At 43.6% G+C, this 24,835-nt stretch overlaps 1 protein-coding gene across 4 annotated transcripts in view; it reads left to right on the top strand.

The window, feature by feature from the left end:
• LOC129816567 (receptor tyrosine-protein kinase erbB-4-like) overlaps positions 1 to 24,835 on the top strand; it is a 634,779-nt gene that overhangs the window by 456,753 nt on the left and 153,191 nt on the right. For all 4 annotated transcript variants that reach the window (XM_055871183.1, XM_055871182.1, XM_055871185.1 and 1 more), the window contains exons 6-12: positions 87 to 205; positions 3,925 to 4,066; positions 9,032 to 9,145; positions 9,450 to 9,576; positions 12,423 to 12,496; positions 16,676 to 16,766; positions 20,589 to 20,788. In XM_055871183.1, coding sequence (XP_055727158.1) covers positions 87 to 205; positions 3,925 to 4,066; positions 9,032 to 9,145; positions 9,450 to 9,576; positions 12,423 to 12,496; positions 16,676 to 16,766; positions 20,589 to 20,788 — 867 coding nt within the window. The remainder of the gene's footprint in view (positions 1 to 86; positions 206 to 3,924; positions 4,067 to 9,031; positions 9,146 to 9,449; positions 9,577 to 12,422; positions 12,497 to 16,675; positions 16,767 to 20,588; positions 20,789 to 24,835) is intronic.

The following is a 24,835-nucleotide window of genomic DNA, read 5'->3' as shown; positions in this document are numbered from 1 at the left end:
TTTGTTTGCCTTTTTGGATTCTATTCACAGTCATGTTTCTGTAATGGGAATCTGTTATATTGTGGTCTTCTGTTGTCTATCTGCAGTGACTAAGACTGTGTGTGCTGAGCAGTGTGACGGTCGCTGTTTCGGACCCTGGGTTAGTAACTGCTGCCATCGCGAGTGTGCAGGGGGATGCTCCGGACCCAAGGATACAGACTGCTTCGTAAGTACACACACACGCACACGCTTCACAAAGCCTATCATCACAACATACAAAACCCTCCTTCCAATCACCTGTTTCCATGGTGAATATTTTCAAACCGCCATAGAGTTTTTGATTATAGACCAGCTTGTCTATTTCTTTCTTTGCTCTTCTTTTCTCTTTGTACATCAGAGCTTTTATCTTAACTGTGTCCTTTTGTGTGACTGTGAGGTTACTTCCATCAGGGGCTATTCATACTTCCATAGAGAAGGTGCTCCTGACACAAAATATCCCTGTTTAAATCGTCTGGCTCTCAAATGGCACCCTATTCCCTAAATAGTGAACTGCTTTGGGCCAATGGGCCTTGGTCAAAAGTAGTGTGCTAAACAGGGAACATGGTGCTATTTGGGAAACAGGCATTGTTCTTTGTGGGAAAGATACCGTTAAAATCAAATTTTCTCCCACAAAGCCTTGTGTTAAATATAAAACCATTACTGTGCCCACCTCCTCGTACTCTTGTTCCTTTGTTAATCTCTCTCTCTTTTTCTCTCTCTTTCTCGCTCTCTCTCACTCCCTCTTTATCTGTCGATTTATCCTGGCCGGATCAAACTTCTTTCCAGAGTTTATTGTATTATGTTTCATGTTGAGCTACCCTTTCTGTTTAATTAGATATTGTGAGTTCTAACTATTGATATTACACCTCTCTCTCTCAATTGTGCTGCTTTAATTGCACTTTTGGATAAATGGACACTTCTGACTGGAAAAACAGCCTGGATTAAACTCCAGGGATTTGTCCCAAATGACACGCTGTCCCCTTTATAGTGCACTACCTTTGACCATAGCCTTGGCAGAAGTAATGCTCTAGATAGGGAAATTAATAAGTTTGCGATGTATCCCACATCTAAACTTGTTCACATAATGAGAGCTGCTTAGCCATTCATCATGCTAAATATTACAATACATACCACTAGATTAGTATAGAAGGGTTTGTAATAGTGATACCAAACATGCACTATAGTACACTTATTAAAATCTAATCAAATGTTGTTTGTCACATGCGCCAAATACAACAAGTGTAGACCTTACAGTGAAATGCTTACTTACAAGCCCTTAAGATTGAAAAAAAAAAGTATTTACTAAAATAAACTGAAGTAAAACATAGATAAAAAAATAAGAAAATAATAATAATTTAAGAGAAAAAATGTATTAACAGAAGTGAGGCAGGGGGTACCAGTACAGAGTCAACCGGTGGGGGCACAGGTTAGTTGAGGTAATTGAGGTAATATGTACATGGGGGGGGGGGGGCATTACAAATAGTCCGGGTAGGCATTTGATTAGCTGTTCAGGAGTCTTATGGCTTGGGGGTAGAAGCTGTTATGAAGCCTTTTGGACTTGCCACTTGCCATGTGGTAGCAGAGAGGAGAGTGGCTGGAGTCTTTGACCATTCCTCTGACATCGCCTGGTATAGAGGTCCTGGATGGCAGGAAGCTTGGCTCCAGTGATGCACTGGGCTATATGCACTACCCTCTGTAGTGCCTTGCGGTCGGAGGCCGAGCAGTTGATATACCAGGCAGTGATGCAACCAGTCAGGATGCTCTCGATGGTGCAGCTGTGGAACTTTTTGAGGATCTGAGGACACATGCCAAATATTTTCAGTCTCCTGAAGGGGAATAGGCTTTGTCGTGCCCTCTTCACGACTGTCTTGGTGTGTTTGGACCATGATCTTTTGTTGTTGATGTGGACACCAAGGAATTTGAAGCTCTCAACCTGCTCCATTACAGCCCCGTCAATGAGAATGGGGGCATGCTCAGTCCTTGATCACATTGAGGGAGAGGTTGTTATCCTGGCACCACACGGCCAGGTCTCTGAACTCCCTCCATTAGTCTGTCTCATCATTGTCACTGTTGTGTCGTTGGCAAACTTAATGATGGTGTTGGAGTCGTGCCTAGCCGTGCAGTCATATGTGAACAGGGAGTACAGGAGGTGACTGAGCATGCACCCCTGAGGGGCCCCCATGTTGAGGATCAGCATGGCAGTTGTGTTGTTACCTACCCTTAGCACCTGGGGGCGGCCTGTTCAGGAAGTCCAGGATCCAAGTGCAGAGGGAGGTGTTTAGTCCCAGGGTCCTTAGCTTAGTGATGAGCTTTGAGGTCACTATGTTGTTCAACGCTGAGCTGTAGTCAATGAACAGCATTCTCACGTAGTTGTTCCTTTTGTCCAGGTGGGAAAGGGCAGTGTGGAGTGCAATAGAGATTGCATCATCTGTGGATTTGTTGGGGCGGTATGCAAATCGGAGTGGGTCTAGGTTTTCTGGGATAATGGGGTTGATGTGAGCCATGACCAGATTTTCAAAGCACTTCTTGGCTACAGACGTGAGTTATACGGGTCGGTAGTCATTTAGGCAGGTTACCGTAGGTGTTCTTGGGCACAGGGACTAAAGTGGTCTGCTTGAAACATGTTAGTATTTCAGACTCGGTCAGGAACAGGTTGAAAATATCAGTGAAGACACTTCCCAGTTGGTCAGTGCATGCTTGGAGTACACATCCTGGTAATCCATCTAGCCCTGCGGCCTTGTGAATTTTGACCTGTTTAAAGGTTTTTCTCATGTTGGCTACAGAGAGCGTGATCACACAGTCGTCCGGAACAGCTGATGCTCTCATGCATGCTTCAGTGTTGCTTGCCTCGAAGAAAGAATAGAAGTTATGTAGCTCATCTGGTAGGCTTGTGTCACTGGGCAGCTCGCGGCTATGCTTCCCTTTGTAGTCCGTAATAGTTTTAAACCCTGCCACATCCGACGAGCGTTGGAGCCGTTGTAGTACGATTAAATTTTAGACCTGTATTGACGCTTTGCCTGTTTGATGGTTCGTCGGAGGGCATAGCGTGATTTATTATAATCGTCCGTGTTAGAGTTTCGGTCCTTGAAAGCGGCAGTTCTACCCTGTAATCCATGGCTTCTGGTTGGGGTATGTACTACGGTCACTGTGGGGGCGAGGTCACCAATGCAGTTATTGATGAAGCCAGTGACTGATGTGGTGTACTCCTCAATGCCATCAGCCTGACTAACCGGTGTCTGTATGTAGCCTTGCTACTTTTATAGCCTCGCTACTGTATATAGCCTGTCTTTTTACGGTTGTTTTATTTCTTTACTTACCTATTGTTCACCTAATACCTTTTTTGCACTATTGGTTAGAGCTTGTAAGTAAGCATTTCGCTGTAAGGTCTACACCTGTTGTATTCGGGCGCACTTGACAAATAAACTTTGATTTGTTGGATTTGAAGAATCCCGGAATATTTTCCCGTCTGTGCTAGGAAAACAGTCCTGTAGCTTAGCATCTGCGTCATCTGACCACTTCTGTATTGAGCGATTCACTGGTACTTCCTGTTAAAGTTTTTGCTTTTTTAGCAGGAATCAGGAGGATAGAGTTATGGTCAGATTTGCCAAATGGAGGGCGAGGGAGAGCTTTGTACGCTTCTCTGTGTGTGGAGTAAAGGTGCTTATCAATTGCTAATTACTCACTAACTCTGTGTGTGTGTTTTAGTATGTTTGTTTTTACAGCTACATAGCAATTAAGTGATAATGTGCTTGCTTGGAGAGCATAGGGCTCCCAGTGGCGATAAGAAGCTTAATGACTGTTATTTAGCTTCAAACTGCTTTGTGGACTGTGTTTCCTTGACCACCCAGCACTAGTGTGTGTGTGTGATGGTGTTTGTCCATCTGCATGTGTGTGTTTTGTCCACAGGCGTGCACCAACTTCAACGACAGCGGGGCGTGTGTGACCCAGTGTCCCCAGCCCTTTGTGTACAACCCTACCACCTTCCAGCTGGAAAGCAACCCCAGAGCCAAGTACACCTATGGTGCCTTCTGCGTCAAGAAATGCCCACGTAAGGAGTGACACACACACACACATACACATAACATACACCCATACTTTTGTGAAATAAGGGGACATTAAAAAAACGGTGACATCAGAATAAACACACATGCTACATACATACACACACACATGACAGTAATTCGCTAAGCATCTACTAAAGAACATACATCATTGTATATTATACACACACCATACACACCATTCTAGTTTGCTCATATATTAGCAGATTACAACGCTTTGCTTTCATGTTTTACAAGTGGATTTTGCTCTTCACTCGTGTTGTAGCCTTTTTCAACCACTCCACAAACAAATCGGTTAGGACATCTACTTTGTGCATGACACAAGTAATATTTCCAACAATTGTTTACAGACAGATTTCACTTATAATTCACTGTATCACAATTCCAGTGGGTCAGAAGTTTACATACACTAAGTTGACTGTGCCTTTAAAAAGCTTGGAAAATTCACAAAAATGATGTCATGGCTTAAGAAGCTTCTGATAGGCTAGTTGACATCATCTGTCGTATTCTTATCGGCAGACTCAACAGCCTTGGTTTCTCAAATGACTGCCTCGCCTGGTTCACCAACTACTTCTCAGATAGAGTTCAGTGTGTCAAATCGGAGGGATGGTTGTCCGGACCTCTGGCAATCTCTATGGGAGGAACCACACGGTTCAATTCTCGGGCCGACTCTTTTCTCTGTATATATCAACGATGACGCTCTTGCTGCGGGTGATATCTTGATCCACCTCTATGTAGACAACACCATTCATGGCCCTTCATTGGACACTGTGTTAACAAACCTCCAAACGAGCTTCAACACCATACAACACACCTTCCGTGGCCTCCAACTGCTCTTAAACGCAAGTAAAACTAAATGCATGCTCTTCAACCGATCGCTGCCCGAACCCGCCCATCCAACTAGCATCACTACTCTGGACGGTTCTGACTTAGAATATGTGGACAATATGTGGACAACTTGACACCAGACCCACTGGCTACAGATAATCTATAACTCTTTGCTAGGTAAAGCTCCGCCTTATCTCAGCTCACTGGTCACCATAACAACACCCACCCATAGCACGCTCTCCAGCAGGTATATCTCACTGGTCATCCCCAAAGCCAACACCTACTTTGGCCACCTTTCCTTACAGTTCTCTGCTGCCAATGACTGGAACGAATTGCAAAAATCAATGAAGTTGGAAACTTATATCTCCCTCACTAACTTTAAGCATCAGCTATCTGAGCAGCTTACTGCAGCTGTACACAGCCCATCTGTAAATAGCCCATCTAACTAACTACCTCATCCCCATATTGTTTTTATTGACTTTTTGTGTTCTTTTGCACACCAGTATTTCTACTTGCACATCATCATCTGCACATCCATCACTACAGTGTTAGTTAGCTAAATTATAATTACTTCGCTACTATGGCCTGTTTATTGCCTTACCTCCTTACTCCATTTGCACACATCTCCTTACTCCCTTTGCACACAATTTTTCTATTGTGTTATTGACTGTACTTTTGTTTATCCCACGTGTAACTCTGTGTTGTTGTTTTTTGTCACACCGCTTTGCTTTATCTTGGCCAGGTCACAGTTGTAAATGAGAACTTCTTCTCAACTGGCCTACCTGGTCAAATAAAGGTGAAATAAAAAATGTAATAAAAAAAGTCAATTGGAGGTGTACCTGTGGATGTATTTCAAGGCCTACCTTCAAACTCTGTGCCTCTTTGCTTGACATCATGGTAAAATCAAAAGAAATCTGAAGCCAAGACCTCAGAAAACAATGGTAGACCTCCACAAGTCTGGTTCATCCTTGGGAGCAATTTCAAAATGCCTGAAGGTGCCACGTTCATCTGATCAAAACAATAGTACGCAAGTATAAACACCATGGGACCACGCAGCCCTCATCTCGCTCAGGAAGGAGACGCGTTCTTTCTCCTAGAGCTGAAAGTAATTTGATGCGAAAAGTGCAAATCAATCCCAGAACAACAGCAAAGGACCTTGTGAAGATACAGGTACAAAAGTATCTATATCCACAGTAAAACGAGTCCTATATCGACATAACCTGAAAGGCCGCTCAGCAAGGAATTAGCCACTGCTCCAAATCTGCCATAAAAAAGCCAGACTACGGTTTGCAACTGCACATGGGGACAAACATCGTACTTTTTGGAAAAATGTCCTCTGGTCTGATGAAACAAAAATAGAACTCTTTGGTCATAATGACCATCGTTATGTTTGGAGGAAAAGGGGGAGGATTGCAAGCCGAATAACACCATCCCATCCGTGAAGCACGGGGGTGGCAGCATCATGATGCACATTTGTGGCCTGCTGGAGGTCATTTTGTGTACTGGCCTGATGTACTGGCCTGTCTCCTGGTAGCACCTCCATGCTCTGGACACTACGCTGACAGACACAGCAAACCTTTTTGCCACAGCTCGCATTGATGTGCCATCATGGATGAACTGCACTACCTGAGCCACTTGTGTGGGTTGTAGACTCAGTCTCATGCTACCACTAGAGTGAGAGCACCGCCAGCATTCAAAAGTGACCAAAACATCAGCCAGGAAGCATAGGAACTGAGAAGTGGTCTGTGGTCACCACCTGCAGAATCACTCCTTTTTTGGGGGTGTCTTGCTAATTGCCTATAATTTCCACCTTTTGTCTATTCCATTTGCACAACAGCATGTGAAATTTATTGTCAATCAGTGTTGCTTCCTAAGTGGACAGTTTGATTTCACAGAAGTGTGATTGACTTGGAGTTACATTGTGTTGTTTAAGTGTTCCCTTTATTTTTTTGAGCAGTGTATTTCAACAAACAAACAATATTTTTAAGATACCTTGATTTTTAAACAATTTCCTCTCTTCGTCTCCCTGTTGTTCATGAGCTGATCTGTTATCTGTATAACCATCAACTCTATTTTGCCACATAGGAGATATTCTGTCGCGAGTTGGACATTATCTAGCATGTTTAGCCACTTTGATCATTTTACTTTTGCTTGACTGTTGTTACAAAGTTTGTATGTTTCGACAATGCTATAGCCTACTTGGGGTATCAAGATAGCCAAGGCCTACTGCTGAAATGCGCTGAATTAATTGAGGAACATGATAGCGCTTAACATTTATGAATTCCCTCTATCACAATTCATAACGATGTCATCGGTGATCTAAGTTACTCTATCATTACTAAATATCAGTTTCACTTGCTGTGAAATCTTTATATAGTGGTGCAACAAAACTGACAATGTGGCGTAGTGACAATCTTATTTTGGGAGAACACTGGCATGGTGACCATATCTTGGTTTTAAACGCAATTTGCTGTGTACAAATTATTCTAATTATGTTTGCTCTGACAAAAATTGGCCTGCGGCTGAACATAGTTGCCTACCTTTGGCCTAGGCCTTGACTCATCATCACTAGCGGAGCAGAGCAGGCTGGTCATTTTCATGAATTACCAAGGGCCTCAGGATATTGATTCATTTCTCAAACCTCTTTTTTTAAAGTCTGAACTTTTTTCCCTGAGGAATGCAGCGAGAAACTTCCTCGATCATCTCTACTTAGCCCCCTCTTCACATCTCCCCTTCATCCTCCCCTTCCTTTGAAGCAGCCATTTCCTCCACTGATTTAAACTGTCTTCCCTCTTCTCTTCTCTCTTCTCCTCTCCTCTCCTGGGGCGTGTGCCTGGCATTCTGCTAGGAGCTCTGGCTCCTAACAGGAAGAGAGAGTGAGGGGTGTGCTGCCTCTAATGCAGCCCACTACTGATGAAGGACCACATGGATCAGACTTATTAGGGCACACCGTAGCAAATGTTTTTTTAACAAAAAAAAACAAAAATGTTATTATTGGACAAGTTCAGGTAGTCCCTCCCCATTTCAGTCTGATTAGTTATTTTCGGTGTTTAGTGATGACCCAGGCTCTTTTATTTCCTGCACTGCCACAAGGACCCCTGAGGAGGTACCTGTCATTTCAGTGTCCACCTCCATGCCTGAGGCTGTGAGAAAAGCAATCATTGGTCCCCTACAATCTCATTTGATGTGTATTTCTATCCCTAAACTCCTTTCTCAGTTCAGACTATCAGATGTTATACCAGCAGGGCCAAAGCAGTAAAGTAGATATGCGCTCACCTGGAGAGAACAATAAAACAATAAAACAAGATAAATAGGACAAGGAACATCTTTAATCACAGGAGTCATCTTCAGGAGCACAGCAGCAGTAGTCACGTTCCACTGCTATTCATTGCCTTCAAGTCTCATAAGGAAGACATTTATTTACATTAAAGGATGACTGCACTTCCTGATTTGAACTTGTTTTTCATCAATGCTCATTAAGAAATGCTAGCGGTCATGACTGAATGCAAACGAGAGTTGTCTTGGGGGTGTGGTTTAATGTGGGTGTTTCTTGGGTGTGTCTTTGCTATTAAATCACAACAAACAAGGACAGTAGATTTGAGTTTAAACATTATTGAAAGCAAGCTGGCAAAAATTGTACCATTCCATTGGTCCCCCTAAGGAGATGTCACTGGGCCATGTAAAGCAAACTCCCCCAGTCTTTTTCCAGAAAACACGGTGCCACCATGTGTTAATAGGCAAAACGGGATGATTCGTTGACATAATTGTAATCCAAAACAAACCCTCAAGTATGTCATGATGCGATCACTTACCAAACTCTGTTTTGAACAAGACTGGCTTTATGACCAAAATGATCCTATTAACACTTTGTAGTCAATTTTGACACTAGAATGAATTATTTTGACTCATATCGATGCCACATAGGCCATTTAAAACCTGAGACGTTGGTTCTAAGGGGCAGTTGACCTTTAAACCTCCATGGCACACATATCAATACCAGTTCAAATCAGTCTGTTCTCATGCAACCTGTTCCACAGATTACATCCATAACATGTTTCCCAGTGGGTACTGCCTTGGAATTGCTCTGACACATACTACTTTTAACTCTATGTTTGCTGTTCCAGATAACTTTGTGGTGGACCACAGCTCCTGTGTGAGGGCTTGTCCCAGCAACAAGATGGAGGTGGAGCAGAACCGCATCAAGATGTGCATCGCCTGCACTGACATCTGTCCTAAAGGTGTCCAGTCCTGCACCGTCCTGAACCCTATCATCCTGTCATTCACATCCAGTTTATTCATCTGGTTGATTGGATGTAATTGGGGTTGAGCTGTGGTTATGTTGTGGTTGTGCTTACCCACTGGCTTACCCACTGCTCCAACCTCTCCAAACTCTGTGTATCTTCTAGTGGCTGTCTGTTCCATATGAGTATTTCAAAGTGTTTGGGATAAAGCCAGAACACACATTTCCGTTTAATTTTTGGGGACTATTTGACCAAGTAATCTTCTTCTCCTTCTTCATCTTCATCTCCTTATCTGTTTTAGCTTGTGACGGTATAGGTACAGCCAGTCTGCAGTCTGCTCAGACCGTGGACTCCAGCAACATAGACAAGTTCACCAACTGTACCAAGATCAATGGAAACCTGGTCTTCCTCATCACTGGCATTAAAGGGTGAGAGCAAAACACACACACACACACACACACACACACACACACACACACACACACACACACACACACACACACACACACACACACACACACACACCAGGTACCTTCTGTTCCCAACCACACAACACACTTTAGGATCAGTGTTCCATGTCTTGGCACAAAAGCCATGGACCTTGTCAAATAAACTGAAAGCTTACTTGCCAAATTGACTGAATTGAAATGGAAATGACCTTTTGTTATTTTAACCTATCCACATTATAATTGGAAGAGGATGTGTAAACTCTAACATAGCCTATCAGAACCTCTAAAAATCTAAGCTGGTGGGGGGGGGGGGGGGTACTAAGCTAACATGGAATTGTTTTAAGACGGTCATGCAATGGATCGTTTAGCGAATTTGATTTGGAGTTTTAGGACCCCTTTAGGTATCTCAAAAAATATTGACAAATGATTAGATCAAATATAGAATTTTGCCATTACTACTGTCTTTGGCATACTGTGTCTTTGGCATCATTAAAGGTGAAGACTTTTATTTTATCAAATCAATTCTCTGTAATTATTATTACGTGATTAAACTAATAATGTACATTTAATTAACTAGGAAGTTGGGGCACCACGGAAAATCTTCAGATTACAAAGTTATACTTTTCCGATTATAACTCTTCAGATATTTTAATATCTGATCAATTAGTCTTCTATTAATTAATTATTCTTTACCTCACGGCAGTCTCATCCATACACCAATTGGCTTAATAATTGATTTACTAACTAACTAAATAATCACAGAAATGCATAAACAAACAAACAGTAGATATTGGTTACTAACAATGATAGGGAATATCCCCTAGTGGCCTAAACCGATATGACGGCTTAGTGGACAAAGAGAAGGGGGTGTGGACTGAGAGAGCGGGATAGACAAAATGGATCACTACACACATTGGATAATTATATTCATTGAAATGCTAATCCTTTGCTCACTCATTCTGGAATAATTGCTATCAATATATTTATGCCATTATGTAGTTGTTGTCTTCTCTGTTGGAATCGTTGGTCAGTTCATCAGAGATTATCTGGCTACTCATGGTGGCGGCTCCTGATAGGGTCTGGTGTAAAGGATACGTCAGGCATCCATTGTTCTTAGAATAGATGTTTTGGAGGTTGTCGGTATTCGCATCCCAGATTTACATAATTTCTAGCCGCAGACTAGTAATTAGTATCTAAGATTTGCTCTTATTCTGTAGGGATCGATAGTCTCATAGTTGAACCATTTCCAGCCGTGTAGCCAATGTGGTATGATTAGGAATTCAACAACCCTTGCAACTTTAGCTTACACTGAGGTTTTTGTGGTCTTAACTATTCACAATCACAGCTCACACTGTGGGTTTGCTTAGTCTGAAGATGATTTTCTTAGGAGAGGCTTTTATTCATAACAGTAGAAGAGGGCCGTATGAAATATTTTGTTCACTCTGTGGTCTTTCTCTCTTCAAAAAAAGGGGAAGAGAGTCTCTGCCAGGAATTTACGACCTGAGATAACAGAACCTGGGTGTAGGAGAGAGTGAGAGAGGGGGAAGCCACGATCTACACCCAGAAAGAGCTATGTCATGACATTACTATAGCCCATAGAAACGCATTGAATAATACATTCATAAACGGTAAAAAAGACAGTCAAAAAATGTATATTAAGGAATAAGGTATGGAAATGTCTTCTATATCTAGGAGATATAAGAAAGCTCAGGAAATATATCTATTTTTGGATATATATTTAACCTGTTATTTTTGTTGGCACAAAGCTAACAAAAATACCACTAATCGTTTTTTATGGGTTACACTTAGTTTGTAGCTCTAACTGTTCGGACGCTACTGACAGAAGTTGGCACATCAGCGTTATCGACTTCAGACAAGTTGTGAAGTAAAGCGGATATAACCATCATGTTTGTGAAAGTCTACCCTTTCCATAGAGTGATCATATTAGTGTCTAGGCCAAACCGTGCGGACGCTACAGACGTCTTCGTGGTCTGACAAACACCTTCCACTGCCGAAGTTGAAGACCAACCCATTTTGGATTGAAACGCAGCCCATGCAGAAAAAAACTGATATCTCTAGCTTAAACTGACTGAATTTGATGGTGTATTTTATATTATGTGACTCAGATTGACGCATGGGTGGATTACCTAGAAAGGTCACTCCAAACACATTTTTGCTAAGAGCTGCTGTTTAAATGATTAAACAAAGCTTAGCCATGAAGTTTGTCTGAAATTTATGTCAAGAAGTCAAGAAAGTTTACCAGCAGCCAGTTGCACTTGGCACAGTGGTAGCCTATTCGCGGGTGCTTTTTCAAAGCTTGTGTCAGGTACTCCAGTGAGTATCATTGGCTCCAATGAGTGTAGTTTCCTAACTATTGTACTGTATTTACGTAATTCAAAATGTGTTTATTCTGTTGTCGCGGACCCCCTGCAATAGCTCCAGAGGACGTGGACCCCCAGTTGAATAACCCTGCTCTAGACAGCTCGCCTCCCTGTAATATGATAGAAACAGTGGTTATGTGGGTGGCTTGACCGCTTTCTGTTTCTAATCCTAAATATTTGTCTCTTTCACTTTGTTTCTCTCTCGCTCATTCTCTCTGTTTCCTTTCTTTCTCTCTCTCACCCCTCTCTCTTTTTCTCTCCCCTCTCTCTCTCTTTCTCTCCCTCTCCCAATCTCTCATCCTGCTTCATATTTGTCTCTCTCGCTCTCTCTCGCTCTCACTCTCTTTCTCTCTCTCTCTCATCTCTCTCGCTCACCCCTCTCTCTGACTCTCTCTCTCTCTCTTCCATCTCTCTCGCTCTTTCCTCTCCCTCTCTCCCTTACAGGGATGTGTACCACAACATTAAAGCTTTGGATCCAGAGAAGCTGAATGTGTTCCGGACTGTTAGGGAGATCACAGGTGAGACACATTATAATTGTATTTAATTAACACAGACAAAAAGTCATAATTATGGCTAAACCATGTCCATTTCCACAATGCATCTTCTTAAGTCAGTTAAGAACAGATATCCAAATAAAATAAATATCAGAAAAAATAAATATACATTTCTGATACCATGTCATTCAGTCTTTTCTAATTGTCCTTGGGAAAATATACATTAACTGACCAGGTGAATCCAGGTGAAAGATATGATCCCTTATTGATGCCACTTGTTAAAATCCACTTCAATCACTGTAGATGAAGGGGAGGATACAGGTTAAAGAAGGATTTTTAAGCCTTGAGACAATTGAGACATGGTATTGTGTGTGTGTGCCATTCAGAGGGTGAATGGGCAAGACAAAATATTTAAGTGCCTTTGAATGGGGTATGGTAGTAGGTGCCAGGCGCACCAGTTTGTGTCAAGAACTGCAATGGTGCTGGGTGGTCCACCAGCCAAAGGGCACCCCCCAATGGGCATCCAGCCAGTTTGACACAACTGTGAGAAGCATTGGAGTCAACATGGGCCAGCATCCCTGTGGAACTCTATCAACCTCTTTTAGAGTCCATGCCCTGACAAATTGAGGTTGTTCTGAGGGCAAAGGGGGAGGTGCAATTCAATTTTAGGAAGGTGTTCTTCATGTTTGTTATGCTCTGTGTATATATAATGTATGGTGTAATGTTTTAGAGAAGGACATGCAGGCCTACTGTAGAAATCCCCCTATCCATGCATCTTTAAATTATTCTGTTTTATTTTGTTTTGCCCTCATCAAATGTGCATGGTGTTCCCTCTCTTACAATTTGACTCAGTATAAAGGGGCCTTGTGTGTGTTTGCTGTTTCCCACAAGACACCATACACCAAAGACAAGCTGAAAGAGTATGATGAATTGGGATGAGATGAGGGTCTCTCTATCTCTTCTCCCATGGGGATCTAGAACTCCACGTTTCATAGCTCTATAGTTTCACACGGAGCATGAAGGGGGGTCCGTAGTGTGTGTGCGTGCGTGCATGAGTGCGTGGGTGTGTGCGTGAATTAATGTAGAGTGAATCCCCCTTCCTCCTCCCCTCTTTTCCTCCCCTACTCCTGCTCCCCCTCATCCCTTCATTCCTGTGACAGGACGTGAGCTGGTACAGCCAATATATGCCTCCCAAATGGCACCCCATTCTCTGTAGAGTGCACTACTAAATAGGGAATAGGCTGCCATTTGGGACACAACCCTGTAGACCCATGGCCAGGCATGCATGGCACCCCTATCACCCTCTGTCACACACAAACACACACACATACAGGCATTGATGCACACACACACACTTATACATACACTCACATACATACAGGCATTGATACACACACACACACACACACACACACACACACACACACACACACACACACACACACACACACACACACACACACACACACACACACACACACACACACACACACACACACACACACACACACACACACACACCGCCATCCCTTCTGCTTCAACCTAGGGGTTACCATCTCTGAATTGTATAGCTCTCAGATGACAGTCAGTGTAGGAGGCTACCATCTCACCCTACATCTCTTCTCCTGCCAAGTGTTCTTCTAAAACATAGCCCCTTGTTTTTATCTCCTTCCACGAGGTCAGTGCATGCTTATCCAAACAGTACGGTCGGTGGGCCATCCACTGAAGCAATTTAGCATAAGTGAGGTTCCCAGTGCATGGCTTTGACTGTAATCATTGGTGCTTTAAAACTCTTAACCCTTGATCTGGTGCCTGTGGCCCTCCTCTCTGTAAGGCAATACTGGGTAATTTGTCTTTCGCATGGATGCGCCAGTAATGTGGCACTCAGTGAACCTAAACCCCCACTCTACTCTACTCTAGAAGCTCTAGCATGCTCGGCTACTGACTCCATCCTTTCAGCAGTTGTTTACTGCCCACAGGGGGTTAGAGAGAGAGAGAGGAAAATAGATATAAAGAGAGAGAAGAGTAAGAGAAAGAGGGAGAGCGAGAGAATAAGCTGAGGAGATATACAGTAGAATATAGAATAAGGAGAACACCCACAGCTAGAACAGAACTTCCTGTACAGTACAGCACCTTTAAATAGATATGCTGAGTGTTTTACCTGTTGACAAATGGCTAGCGGTTAAGAGTGTTGAGCCAGTAACCGAAAGGTCACTGGTTTGAATCCCGAGCTGGCAACGTGGAAAAATCTGCCGTTTTGCACTTGAGCAAGGCAGTAAACTCCCTACAACAACTGCTCCCTGTGCACTGATGATGTGGACGTTGATTAAAGCACCCCCCCCCCCCCCCCCCCTCCCCCCCGCACCTCTCTGATTGGATTAAATGCAGAAGACACATTTCAGTTGAGTGCATTCAATTGTGCAACTGACTAGGTATCCCCTTTCCCTTCCCTATTGCTGCTGTTTGTGTAAAGCTGTTAGCCCAGGAAGGCAGGCAGGTACTTGTTAGCACCATTAGCAAAATGAAGTGATGAAGCGCCCTGCCCACCTCTCCACCTCTCCTATCTCTCCTACTCTCCACCTCTCATCCCTAGCTCTCCTTCCCACCTCTCATCTCCCCATCTCCCACCTCTCCTTTCTAGGAAAAACAAACATATACCTCTTGAGGAAAGAAGACGAGACAGGTTTAGAGAGAAAGATAGAAAGAAAGAAAGAGAGAGACATAGAGAGAATGAGTGAGTGAAAGAGAGGTGAGAGAGAGGCTTGCCATTGCTTGCTGCAATTTTGTCATTAAAGCAATTACCGTCATCAGACACTAGCTCTAACGGAGCTAATCGTTGCCATTTTATATTGGAGGTAGCATTCAAGAATGCTAATGGCATAGAAAGCAGGTTGTGATGCATTTCATTCATATACATTTGATTAAGGTTCAACTTATAATCGGTTAGTCTGATGTATAGTAATTATAGATGACTTTAGTCGCATCTGGCACTGAGCTAGATGGACCCATTGACTGCGTCCGAAATGACACCTTATTCCCTAGATAGTGCATTACTTTTGACCAAAGCCCAAGGGTCCCTGGTCAAAAGTAGTGTGCTTTATAGTAAATATGGTACCATTTCAGAAGCAGCCAGTAGCTCACACAGGAGAGAAACAGGACTGATACCGGCAGAATGATGACGGCAGACTTGAAGGTTATCTGTCTCTTGTCAACAAGTTATAAACTAGGTTCTTTTAGGAACTCATCTCACATAATCAGACTGGGGAGATGCATTAAATCAGGGATATGAACACATGCTGATATGAGCCTCATGCCTTTCATTAGATCCTCTCATATCCCTTACCAATGTGAATGAATTTGTTTAAAGCCAATCAAAATATCAGTTATGGAACTATTATGAAATGTATCCCTGGGAATATGCTGCCGTCTGGAGTTTTCAATGTTAAAGTAATTTGGGTATTTTGTGTTGTCCATGGTCCTCATAACTTCATAACCTGTTTCCTCTCCTCTATCGCCTATTCTCTCATCTCCTCTCATTTTCTCTTCTCTCCTCCTCTTCATCTGTCCATTCTGTTTGTCCTCTCCTGGCTGGAATGAGATTTCACCCCTCATCTCTAAATATTAAATTTATTGAATCCATTATTACATTTTCTAAATGATCCATGGTCATCAGCGCAGCATTTCATTCATCCTGCTAAATGATTTAACGCCCAGAGGCAGATACAGGAAATGCATTTCATTCATCCTGCTAAATGATTTAACGCCCAGAGGCAGATACAGGAAATGCATTTCATTCATCCTGCTAAATGATTTAACGCCCAGAGGCAGATACAGGAAATGCATTTCATTCATCCTGCTAAATGATTTAACGCCCAGAGGCAGATACAGGAAATGCATTTCATTCATCCTGCTAAATGATTTAACGCCCAGAGGCAGATACAGGAAATGCATTTCATTCATCCTGCTAAATGATTTAACGCCCAGAGGCAGATACAGGAAATGCATTTCATTCATCCTGCTAAATGATTTAACGCCCAGAGGCAGATACAGGAAATGCAAAAATATGTACAGTATATATCTTCATGGTCATATATTTGACATGTTTAACTAATGTGAGTTAGGAATTTATGTGGATCTGGTAATACATCACAGATATATGATGTAATTTGATTGGCTGTGATGCGATTTGTTCTGTGCCTGTAGGTTTCCTGAACATCCAGTCGTGGCCAGAGAACATGACAGACCTGAGTGTCTTCTCCAATCTGGCAACCATAGGAGGCAGAGCTCTATACAGGTAAGAACCTACACTACATTACTACTGTATATTAGTACAGTACATTAGTACAGTACATTAATACAGTACATTAGTACAGTACAATACTATAATACATTACTACAGTATATTAGTACAGTACATTAGTACAGTACATTAATACAGTACATTAGCACAGTACATTACTATAATACATTACTACAGTATATTAGTACAGTACATTCATACAGTACATTAGTACAGTACATTACTATAATACATTACTACAGTACGGACCTGAGGATCTGGCAACCATAGGATGGAGAGCACTGAACAGGTAGGTCTGGAGTACGGAGCCCTGGCGAACACCTCTCACACATACTCTACAGTACATCATTATTGTACCTGACTTTGAGGTGTGTTAAGAATGTTGCACTATTTTAACAGGAGCTAGTGAATTACCATTAGGTTGTGTACAGTCAGTCTATCATATAAGAATGGTTGTAATGTTGTTGTTCCTTTGAGATCCCATCAGAACAACCCCATAGCTATCCAACTGGATATATATAGTCAGCTAATTTGATAGACGGAATGTCATCACAATTAATCATGTAACATGCCAGAGCTTCCCCATGACTCCCACGCCTGCACACACACACACACACACACACACACACACACACACACACACACACACACACACACACACACACACACACACACACACACACACACACACACACACACACACACACACACACACACACACACACACACACACACACACACACACACACACACAGGTGCTTACACACACATACACACACACACACACACACACACACACACACATAGAGGTACACACACACGCACGTGCACACATACAAACACATGCCCACACAGATGCACGTACACAAGCCTGTGTATACACAAACTTACACACACACTTAACTAATTTCAGTCCTAACCCAATTTAGATCTGGACACTGTTTCTGATACTGTTCGTCAACATTGTACAGTCAAATCTTCTTAAATACAATGTAAAGAGCTACAATTATGATAGAGTGCGGTGCAATTGGACTCATCTGGCACACACACACACACACATAGATCTGGCACACACACACACACATAGATCTGGCACACACACACACACATAGATCTGGCACACACACACACACACACATAGATCTGTCACACACACACACACACATAGATCTGGCACACACACACACATAGATCTGGCACACACACACACATAGATCTGGCACACACACACACACACATAGATCTGGCACACACGCACACACATAGATCTGGCCACACACACACACACATAGATCTGGCACACACACACACACATAGATCTGGCACACAAACACACATATATCTGGCACACACACACACACATAGATCTGGCACACACACATACACACATACATAGATCTGGCACACACACATACACACATACATAGATCTGGCACACACACACACACACACACATAGATCTGGCACACACACACACACACACACACACACACACACACACACACACACACACACACACACACACACACACACACACACACACACACACACACACACACACACACACACATAGATCTAGCACACACACACACACACACACACACACACACACACACACACACATACACACACACACACACACACATAGATCTGGCACACACACACACAAAACACATAGATCTGGCTCCCACGGCTGTACACTCTCATTACTCTGATCTGTTAGCACTATGACAGCCATTATCCATTGCCATACATGCAGGCAGACCTTAAGCTCAGAACGTCAATGACACATGTACGTAGATACACACACACACACACACACACACACACACACACACACACACACACACACACACACACACCCCCATGGAAACACTACACTGTAATCAAATCAAATGGTATTGGTCACATACACATATTTATCAGATGTTATTGTGGGTGTAGCAAAATGCTTGTGTTCCTGGTTCAAACAGTGCATTATTATCTAATAATTCACAACAATACACACAAATCTAAAGTAAAATAATGGAATTAAGAACTAAATATTAGTACGAGCAATGTCGGAGTGGAATTGGCTAAAATACAGTAGAATAGAATACAGTATATACATATGAAATGAGTAAAGCAGTATGTAAACATTATTAAAGTGACTAGTGTTCCAGAGTACAGCAGTCACTTTAATAATGTTTACAGCAGTGGAGAGCCTGCATGTCCATCACAGCAGATTCACTGTGGGTTGAGAACCATTAGAATAGGTGATGATTTGCTTTGGTGACATTATCTAACTAGCTAGCAGTTTCTTTTCAAGATATTACTGCCGTTAACGTCATTATACGCTATTAGAGCTTCAAGTAGACATAGCATAATATGTTAGCAAGCAGAGAGAGTGGGTGTGAGAATGACATGTTCACAATTTCAAGTAAACACACACACATACACACTCACACACTCACACACACATCGTGGCCTATCACTAAGTGGAGAGCTGTATTCTTGTTAGTCTGAGTGCCTCTGTACACTCCCTACTCCCTCTCTTCAAGGCTCTTTCTGGGACGTAAAGACCCTTTCAGAGAGAAAGAGAGAGAGAAGGGAGAGAGAGGTAGAGTGCCTTTGGTACTCTATCTGTAGGAGCATGCTGTACGCATCACAGGGATTGAAGACGCTGTCAAAGATCCCTGTTTTGCTATGTAAAGATTTACAGAGCCGTGTCAGTTGGTTTGCTAACAGTCTAACACACTCTCCATGCAGGAATAACATAATCTGTGTATTAACTTGGAATTAATCTATTTTCTTATTACCTGCCTGTCTTTATTTTCTCTCTCTGACCTTTCTCTTTCCATCTCTATTATGTCTGTTTCTGTTTCTTTCTCCTCACCCCTTTCTGTCTGTCTCACTCTCTGTCTGTCTCACTCTCTGTATGGTCTTTTTCATCTTCTCTCCCTCTTGTTTTCTCCTCCTCCATCTTACCTCTCACACCATTCTCTTTCTCTAACACCTCTCTCTCTCTCCCCCCTCCTCCATCTTACCTCTCACACCATTCTCTTTCTCTAACACCTCTCTCTCTCCCCCCCTCCTCCATCTTACCTCTCACACCATTCTCTTTCTCTAACACCTCTCTCTCTCGCCCCGCCCTCCTCCATCTTACCTCTCACACCATTCTCTTTCTCTAACACCTCTCTCTCTCTCCCCCCTCCTCCATCTTACCTCTCACACCATTCTCTTTCTCTAACACCTCTCTCTCTCCCCCCCTCCTCCATCTTACCTCTCACACCATTCTCTTTCTCTAACACCTCTCTCTCTCGCCCCGCCCTCCTCCATCTTACCTCTCACACCATTCTCTTTCTCTAACACCTCTCTCTCTTGCCCCCCCCTCCTCCATCTTACATCTCACACCATTCTCTTTCTCTAACACCTCGCTCTCTCGCCCCCCCCCCTCCTCCATCTTACCTCTCACACCATTCTCTTTCTCTAACACCTCTCTCTCTTGCCCCCCCCCCCTCCTCCATATTACCTCTCACACCATTCTCTTTCTCTAACACCTCTCTCTCTCGCCCCCCCTCCTCCATCTTACCTCTCACACCATTCTCTTTCTCTAACACCTCTCTCTCTCGCCCCCCCTCCTCCATCTTACATCTCACACCATTCTCTTTCTCTAACACCTCTCTCTCTCCCCCCCTCCTCCATCTTACATCTCACACCATTCTCTTTCTCTCTCTCTCTCGCCCCCCCCCTTCCTCCATCTTCCCTCTCTCCCCTACCCCCTTTCCCCTCTCCTCTCCCCCTTTCTCCCCTTCAATCCTCTCTCTCCTCTCCCAGTGGTATCTCTCTCCTTGTGTTGAAGCAGCAGTGGATCTCATCCCTCCAGCTCCAGTCCCTGAATGAGATCAGTGCTGGTAACGTGTACATCACCAATAACAGTCAGCTGTGCTACTACAACACCGTCAACTGGACCGGCCTGTTCAGAGCCAACAACCAGAAGGTCCTCATACGCAACAACAGAGACCCTAAAGAGTGCAGTGAGTCACACACACACACACACACACACACACACACACACACACACACACACACACACACACACACACACACACACACACACACACACACACACACACAGGTGCTTACACACACATACACACACACACACACACACACACACACACACATAGAGGTACACACACACGCACGTGCACACATACAAACACATGCCCACACAGATGCACGTACACAAGCCTGTGTATACACAAACTTACACACACACTCAACTAATTTCAGTCCTAACCCAATTTAGATCTGGACACTGTTTCTGATACTGTTCGTCAACATTGTACAGTCAAATCTTCTTAAATACAATGTAAAGAGCTACAATTATGATAGAGTGCGGTGCAATTGGACTCATTCAATTGCACCGTTCAGTTCCCACTGGTTCCTCTCCTACCAATATCTCAGCCTTAGGCATTCATGTATTATGTAAGCAGTTACCACTGGTTCCTCTCCTACCAATATCTCAGCCTTAGGCATTCATTTATTATGTAATCAGTTACCACTGGTTCCTCTCCTACCAATATCTCAGCCTTAGGCATTCATGTATTATGTAATCAGTTACCACTGGTTCCTCTCCTACCAATATCTCAGCCTTAGGCATTCAGTTACAGGTAGTGGATAGAGCATTGGGCCAGTAACCGGAAGGTTGCACTCCGCTTCTCCTCACTCCTCTTCTCCTCACTCCTCTTCTCACTAATCTTCTCCTCACTCCTCTTCTCCTCTTCTCCTCTTCACCTCACTCCTCTTCTCCTCACTCCTCTTCTCCTCACTCCTCTTCTCCTCACTCCTCACTCCGCTTCTCCTCACTCCTCTTCTCCTCACTCCTCTTCTCACTAATCTTCTCCTCACTACTCTTCTCCTCACTCCTCTTCTCCTCACTCCTCTTCTCCTCTTCTACTCACTCTTCTTCCCCGCTTCTCCTCACTCCTCTTCTCCTCTTCCCCTCTTCTCCTTTTCTTCTCTTCCCTCCTCAACAGTCTTCAGGTGTCACACACTCTTAGCTGGCTGACTTTGAGAAGTTGGACTGTGTCTATGAGTCAGACAGTTCTCCTTCAATGTGTGTGTGTGTGTGTGTGTGTGTGTGTGTGTGTGTGTGTGTTACCCTAGCCATAGCACAAGGATGAAAGACAGGCTCTACCCCCCAGCTGCTCTCTCCCTACTCATTAGGGTTTTAATGCAGGCTGTGTAGTCAACCTCCTTCGATAAGCAGAAGAAAATAAAGACGGTAGCTTCGTGAAGTGTTATCCATGCAAACTCACTTTAATTACTACTTAGCTTACGGCCCTAATCCATACATAATGCACTACTTTAAGATGTACACTATAGTAATACAGTACACTATTTTAAGTAGTGCATTTTCTATATAGGGAATAGAGCGCTGTTTGGGATGCAGGTTTACATCCACATGTTTAGGCCTCGTCTTGTCTTTATCCATGAAAAACGGGGATGAAATCAAACGGACCAGTGGGTCTTTCTTCCTCCTTTTCTCCTTATTTTTCATTCAGAAGTAGGATGTTGTGATGCATGATGGGTATTGTCTTCCGTTGACGTCGGCCTATTGTTGGAAGCCCTCTCTCGGCTCTGGTTACTTGGCTCGTTTGACAGTCCCCTCCGGCGTCTCCGCGTTTCCCTGAAGAAGGACCTGGCTCAGCGTTTGACGTCAATAGAGTCCAAACTGTGTGTTTTCAATGGGAGTCAGAAACTTTGATGTCGGCATCTTTTTTATCCCATTGCTGTATCGTTACAACTCTGTCTCTCTCTGTCTCTCTCTCTCTCTCTCTCTCTCTCTCTGTCTCTCTCTGTCTCTCTCTGTCCGTCTCTGTCCGTCTCTGTCCCTCTCTCTCTCTCTCTCTCTCTCTCTGTCTCGCTCTCTCGCTCTCTCTCGCCCTGGTCGCCCAAAGTGAAGCACTGGAACAGAGATGCTTTTGTTTCACACGGATCGCAATGCTTTCATGCCCTTTATTTTTTTCTCCCTTTCCCTTCTCTCTCTCTCTCTCTCTCTCTCTCTCTCTCTCTCTCTCTCTCTCTCTCTCTCTCTCTCTCTCTCTCTCTCTCTCTCTCTCTCTCTCTCTCTCTCTCTCCCCCCTTCTCCCCCTCCTCTCTCTCGCGCGCATGCACTTTTCATTTTCCCATTTCTTAAGCATTCTGGACATGACACCAAAACACAAAATGCCTCCTGACTTACATTTGGCCTGAACCTCAAAGTCAGGGTGGAATGATTGTGACTGTAGCTCTTTCACAATGATTGTGACTGTAGCTCAAACACATGCAGTCTCTTTATGCTTCTCCGGTGGGAGGGGAAGCCAGTACAGAGCCAGTGGCAGGACAGAGCAGAGGGGTGCAGTGCTGAACTAGGCCAGGCCAGACAGCCTGTTGCTTGCTCTCTGTTGTTGTAGACCTGCCAGACACCACATTCAGCCGCAAGGGGAATGGAAATCACTTCTGACATTTTGGCTACATCCCAAATGGTAGCATATTTGCTATGTAGTGCACTACTTTTGACCATTGTGCATAGGTCTCTGGTCAAAAGTAGTGCACTGTATTGGGAATAGGGTGCCATTTGAGACACAATCCGTTGTATGAGATAGTAGCCCCGCAGACCCTCAATATTCTCACAATGTTGTGTACTATGTTGGGTAACAATCTTAGAACCTAGAAACTAATCTGGAGTGTGGGCTGGCCAGCTCCTCCATTTGAACAGTCTGTCACGATAGTACCAACCATATATAAACGGAGCTGGTATTATTATGCACAGATAGTAGGCTACTCATGCTGCAGTGGTATGGCATCTGTCCTCTCATATCAGTTGAGTACAGAGATCCTATTTCCTGCACAGAGGGACGGTTGGACTTAAAGCCCTGTCTCTCTTGTTTCCTTCATCATTGTATTTGCCAGCGTTTGCTGATGCTGAAAATAGATGATAGAGTTAAGGGCAAATTTTCCACTTTCTGTCTTTCTTTTCCCCCCTTTTGTTTCCCCTTGTCTTATCGTTCGTCATCAGTGTTAGCTTGTACATCCAGGTGTTATTCAAGCTACTTTAGTACCCTGTCACTGTTTGGTCAGCACTATTATAATGGAAGAACACAACTACAGCTGGGTCCACATTCAGCTCCACAGTGTGTCTCCTCTCACAGACGTTGGGCATGTTTCTCCCTCTCTGCTGTAGCTCTGCTTTGTTAGATATATGCTCTAAATTCACTATGCACTTCTAACAAAGGGCTTTGATATACATCTCCATGGTGGGTCTGGCTGCCGTTACCTGTTCCAGATGACAGACAGACAGTCCAGTCTAGACAATTAGCATTTGACCATGGATCCACCCTCCCTCAGATGGACAGAGAGTTGAAACCACTGTTTTACTGACTGGCCTTATATGAACACACTCTATTGTTTGGTTCAGCCAACTGCTGGGTTGCAAGCTTTAAAGCAAGGTTGGGTTATTGGTGCTGGGTTATTGGTGCTGGGTTATTGGTGCTGGGTTATTGGTGTTGGGTTATTGGTGTTGGGTTATTGGTGCTGGGTTATTGGTGTTGGGTTATTGGTGCTGGGTTATTGGTGCTGGGTTATTGGTGTTGGGTTATTGGTGTTGGGTTATTGGTGCTGGGTTATTGGTGTTGGGTTATTGGTGCTGGGTTATTGGTGTTGGGTTATTGGTGTTGGGTTATTGGTGCTGGGTTATTGGTGCTGGGTTATTGGTGCTGGGTTATTGGTGCTGGGTTATTGGTGCTGGGTTATTGGTGCTGGGTTATTGGTGCTGGGTTATTGGTGTTGGGTTATTGGTGCTGGGTTATTGGTGATGGGTTATTGGTGTTGGGTTATTGGTGCTGGTGTTGGGTTATTGGTGCTGGTGTTGGGTTATTGGTGCTGGGTTATTGGTGCTGGGTTATTGGTGCTGGTGTTGGGTTATTGGTGCTGGGTTATTAGTGCTGGTGTTGGGTTATTGGTGTTGGGTTATTGGTGCTGGTGTTGGGTTATTGGTGCTGGGTTATTGGTGTTGGGTTATTGGTGCTGGGTTATTG

The sequence above is a fragment of the Salvelinus fontinalis genome, chromosome 19 (assembly GCF_029448725.1).
Source record: "Salvelinus fontinalis isolate EN_2023a chromosome 19, ASM2944872v1, whole genome shotgun sequence".
Lineage (NCBI taxonomy): Eukaryota > Metazoa > Chordata > Actinopteri > Salmoniformes > Salmonidae > Salvelinus > Salvelinus fontinalis.
Note: the sequence above shows the minus strand (reverse complement) of the source record. Positions and strands in the feature narration are given on the sequence as shown.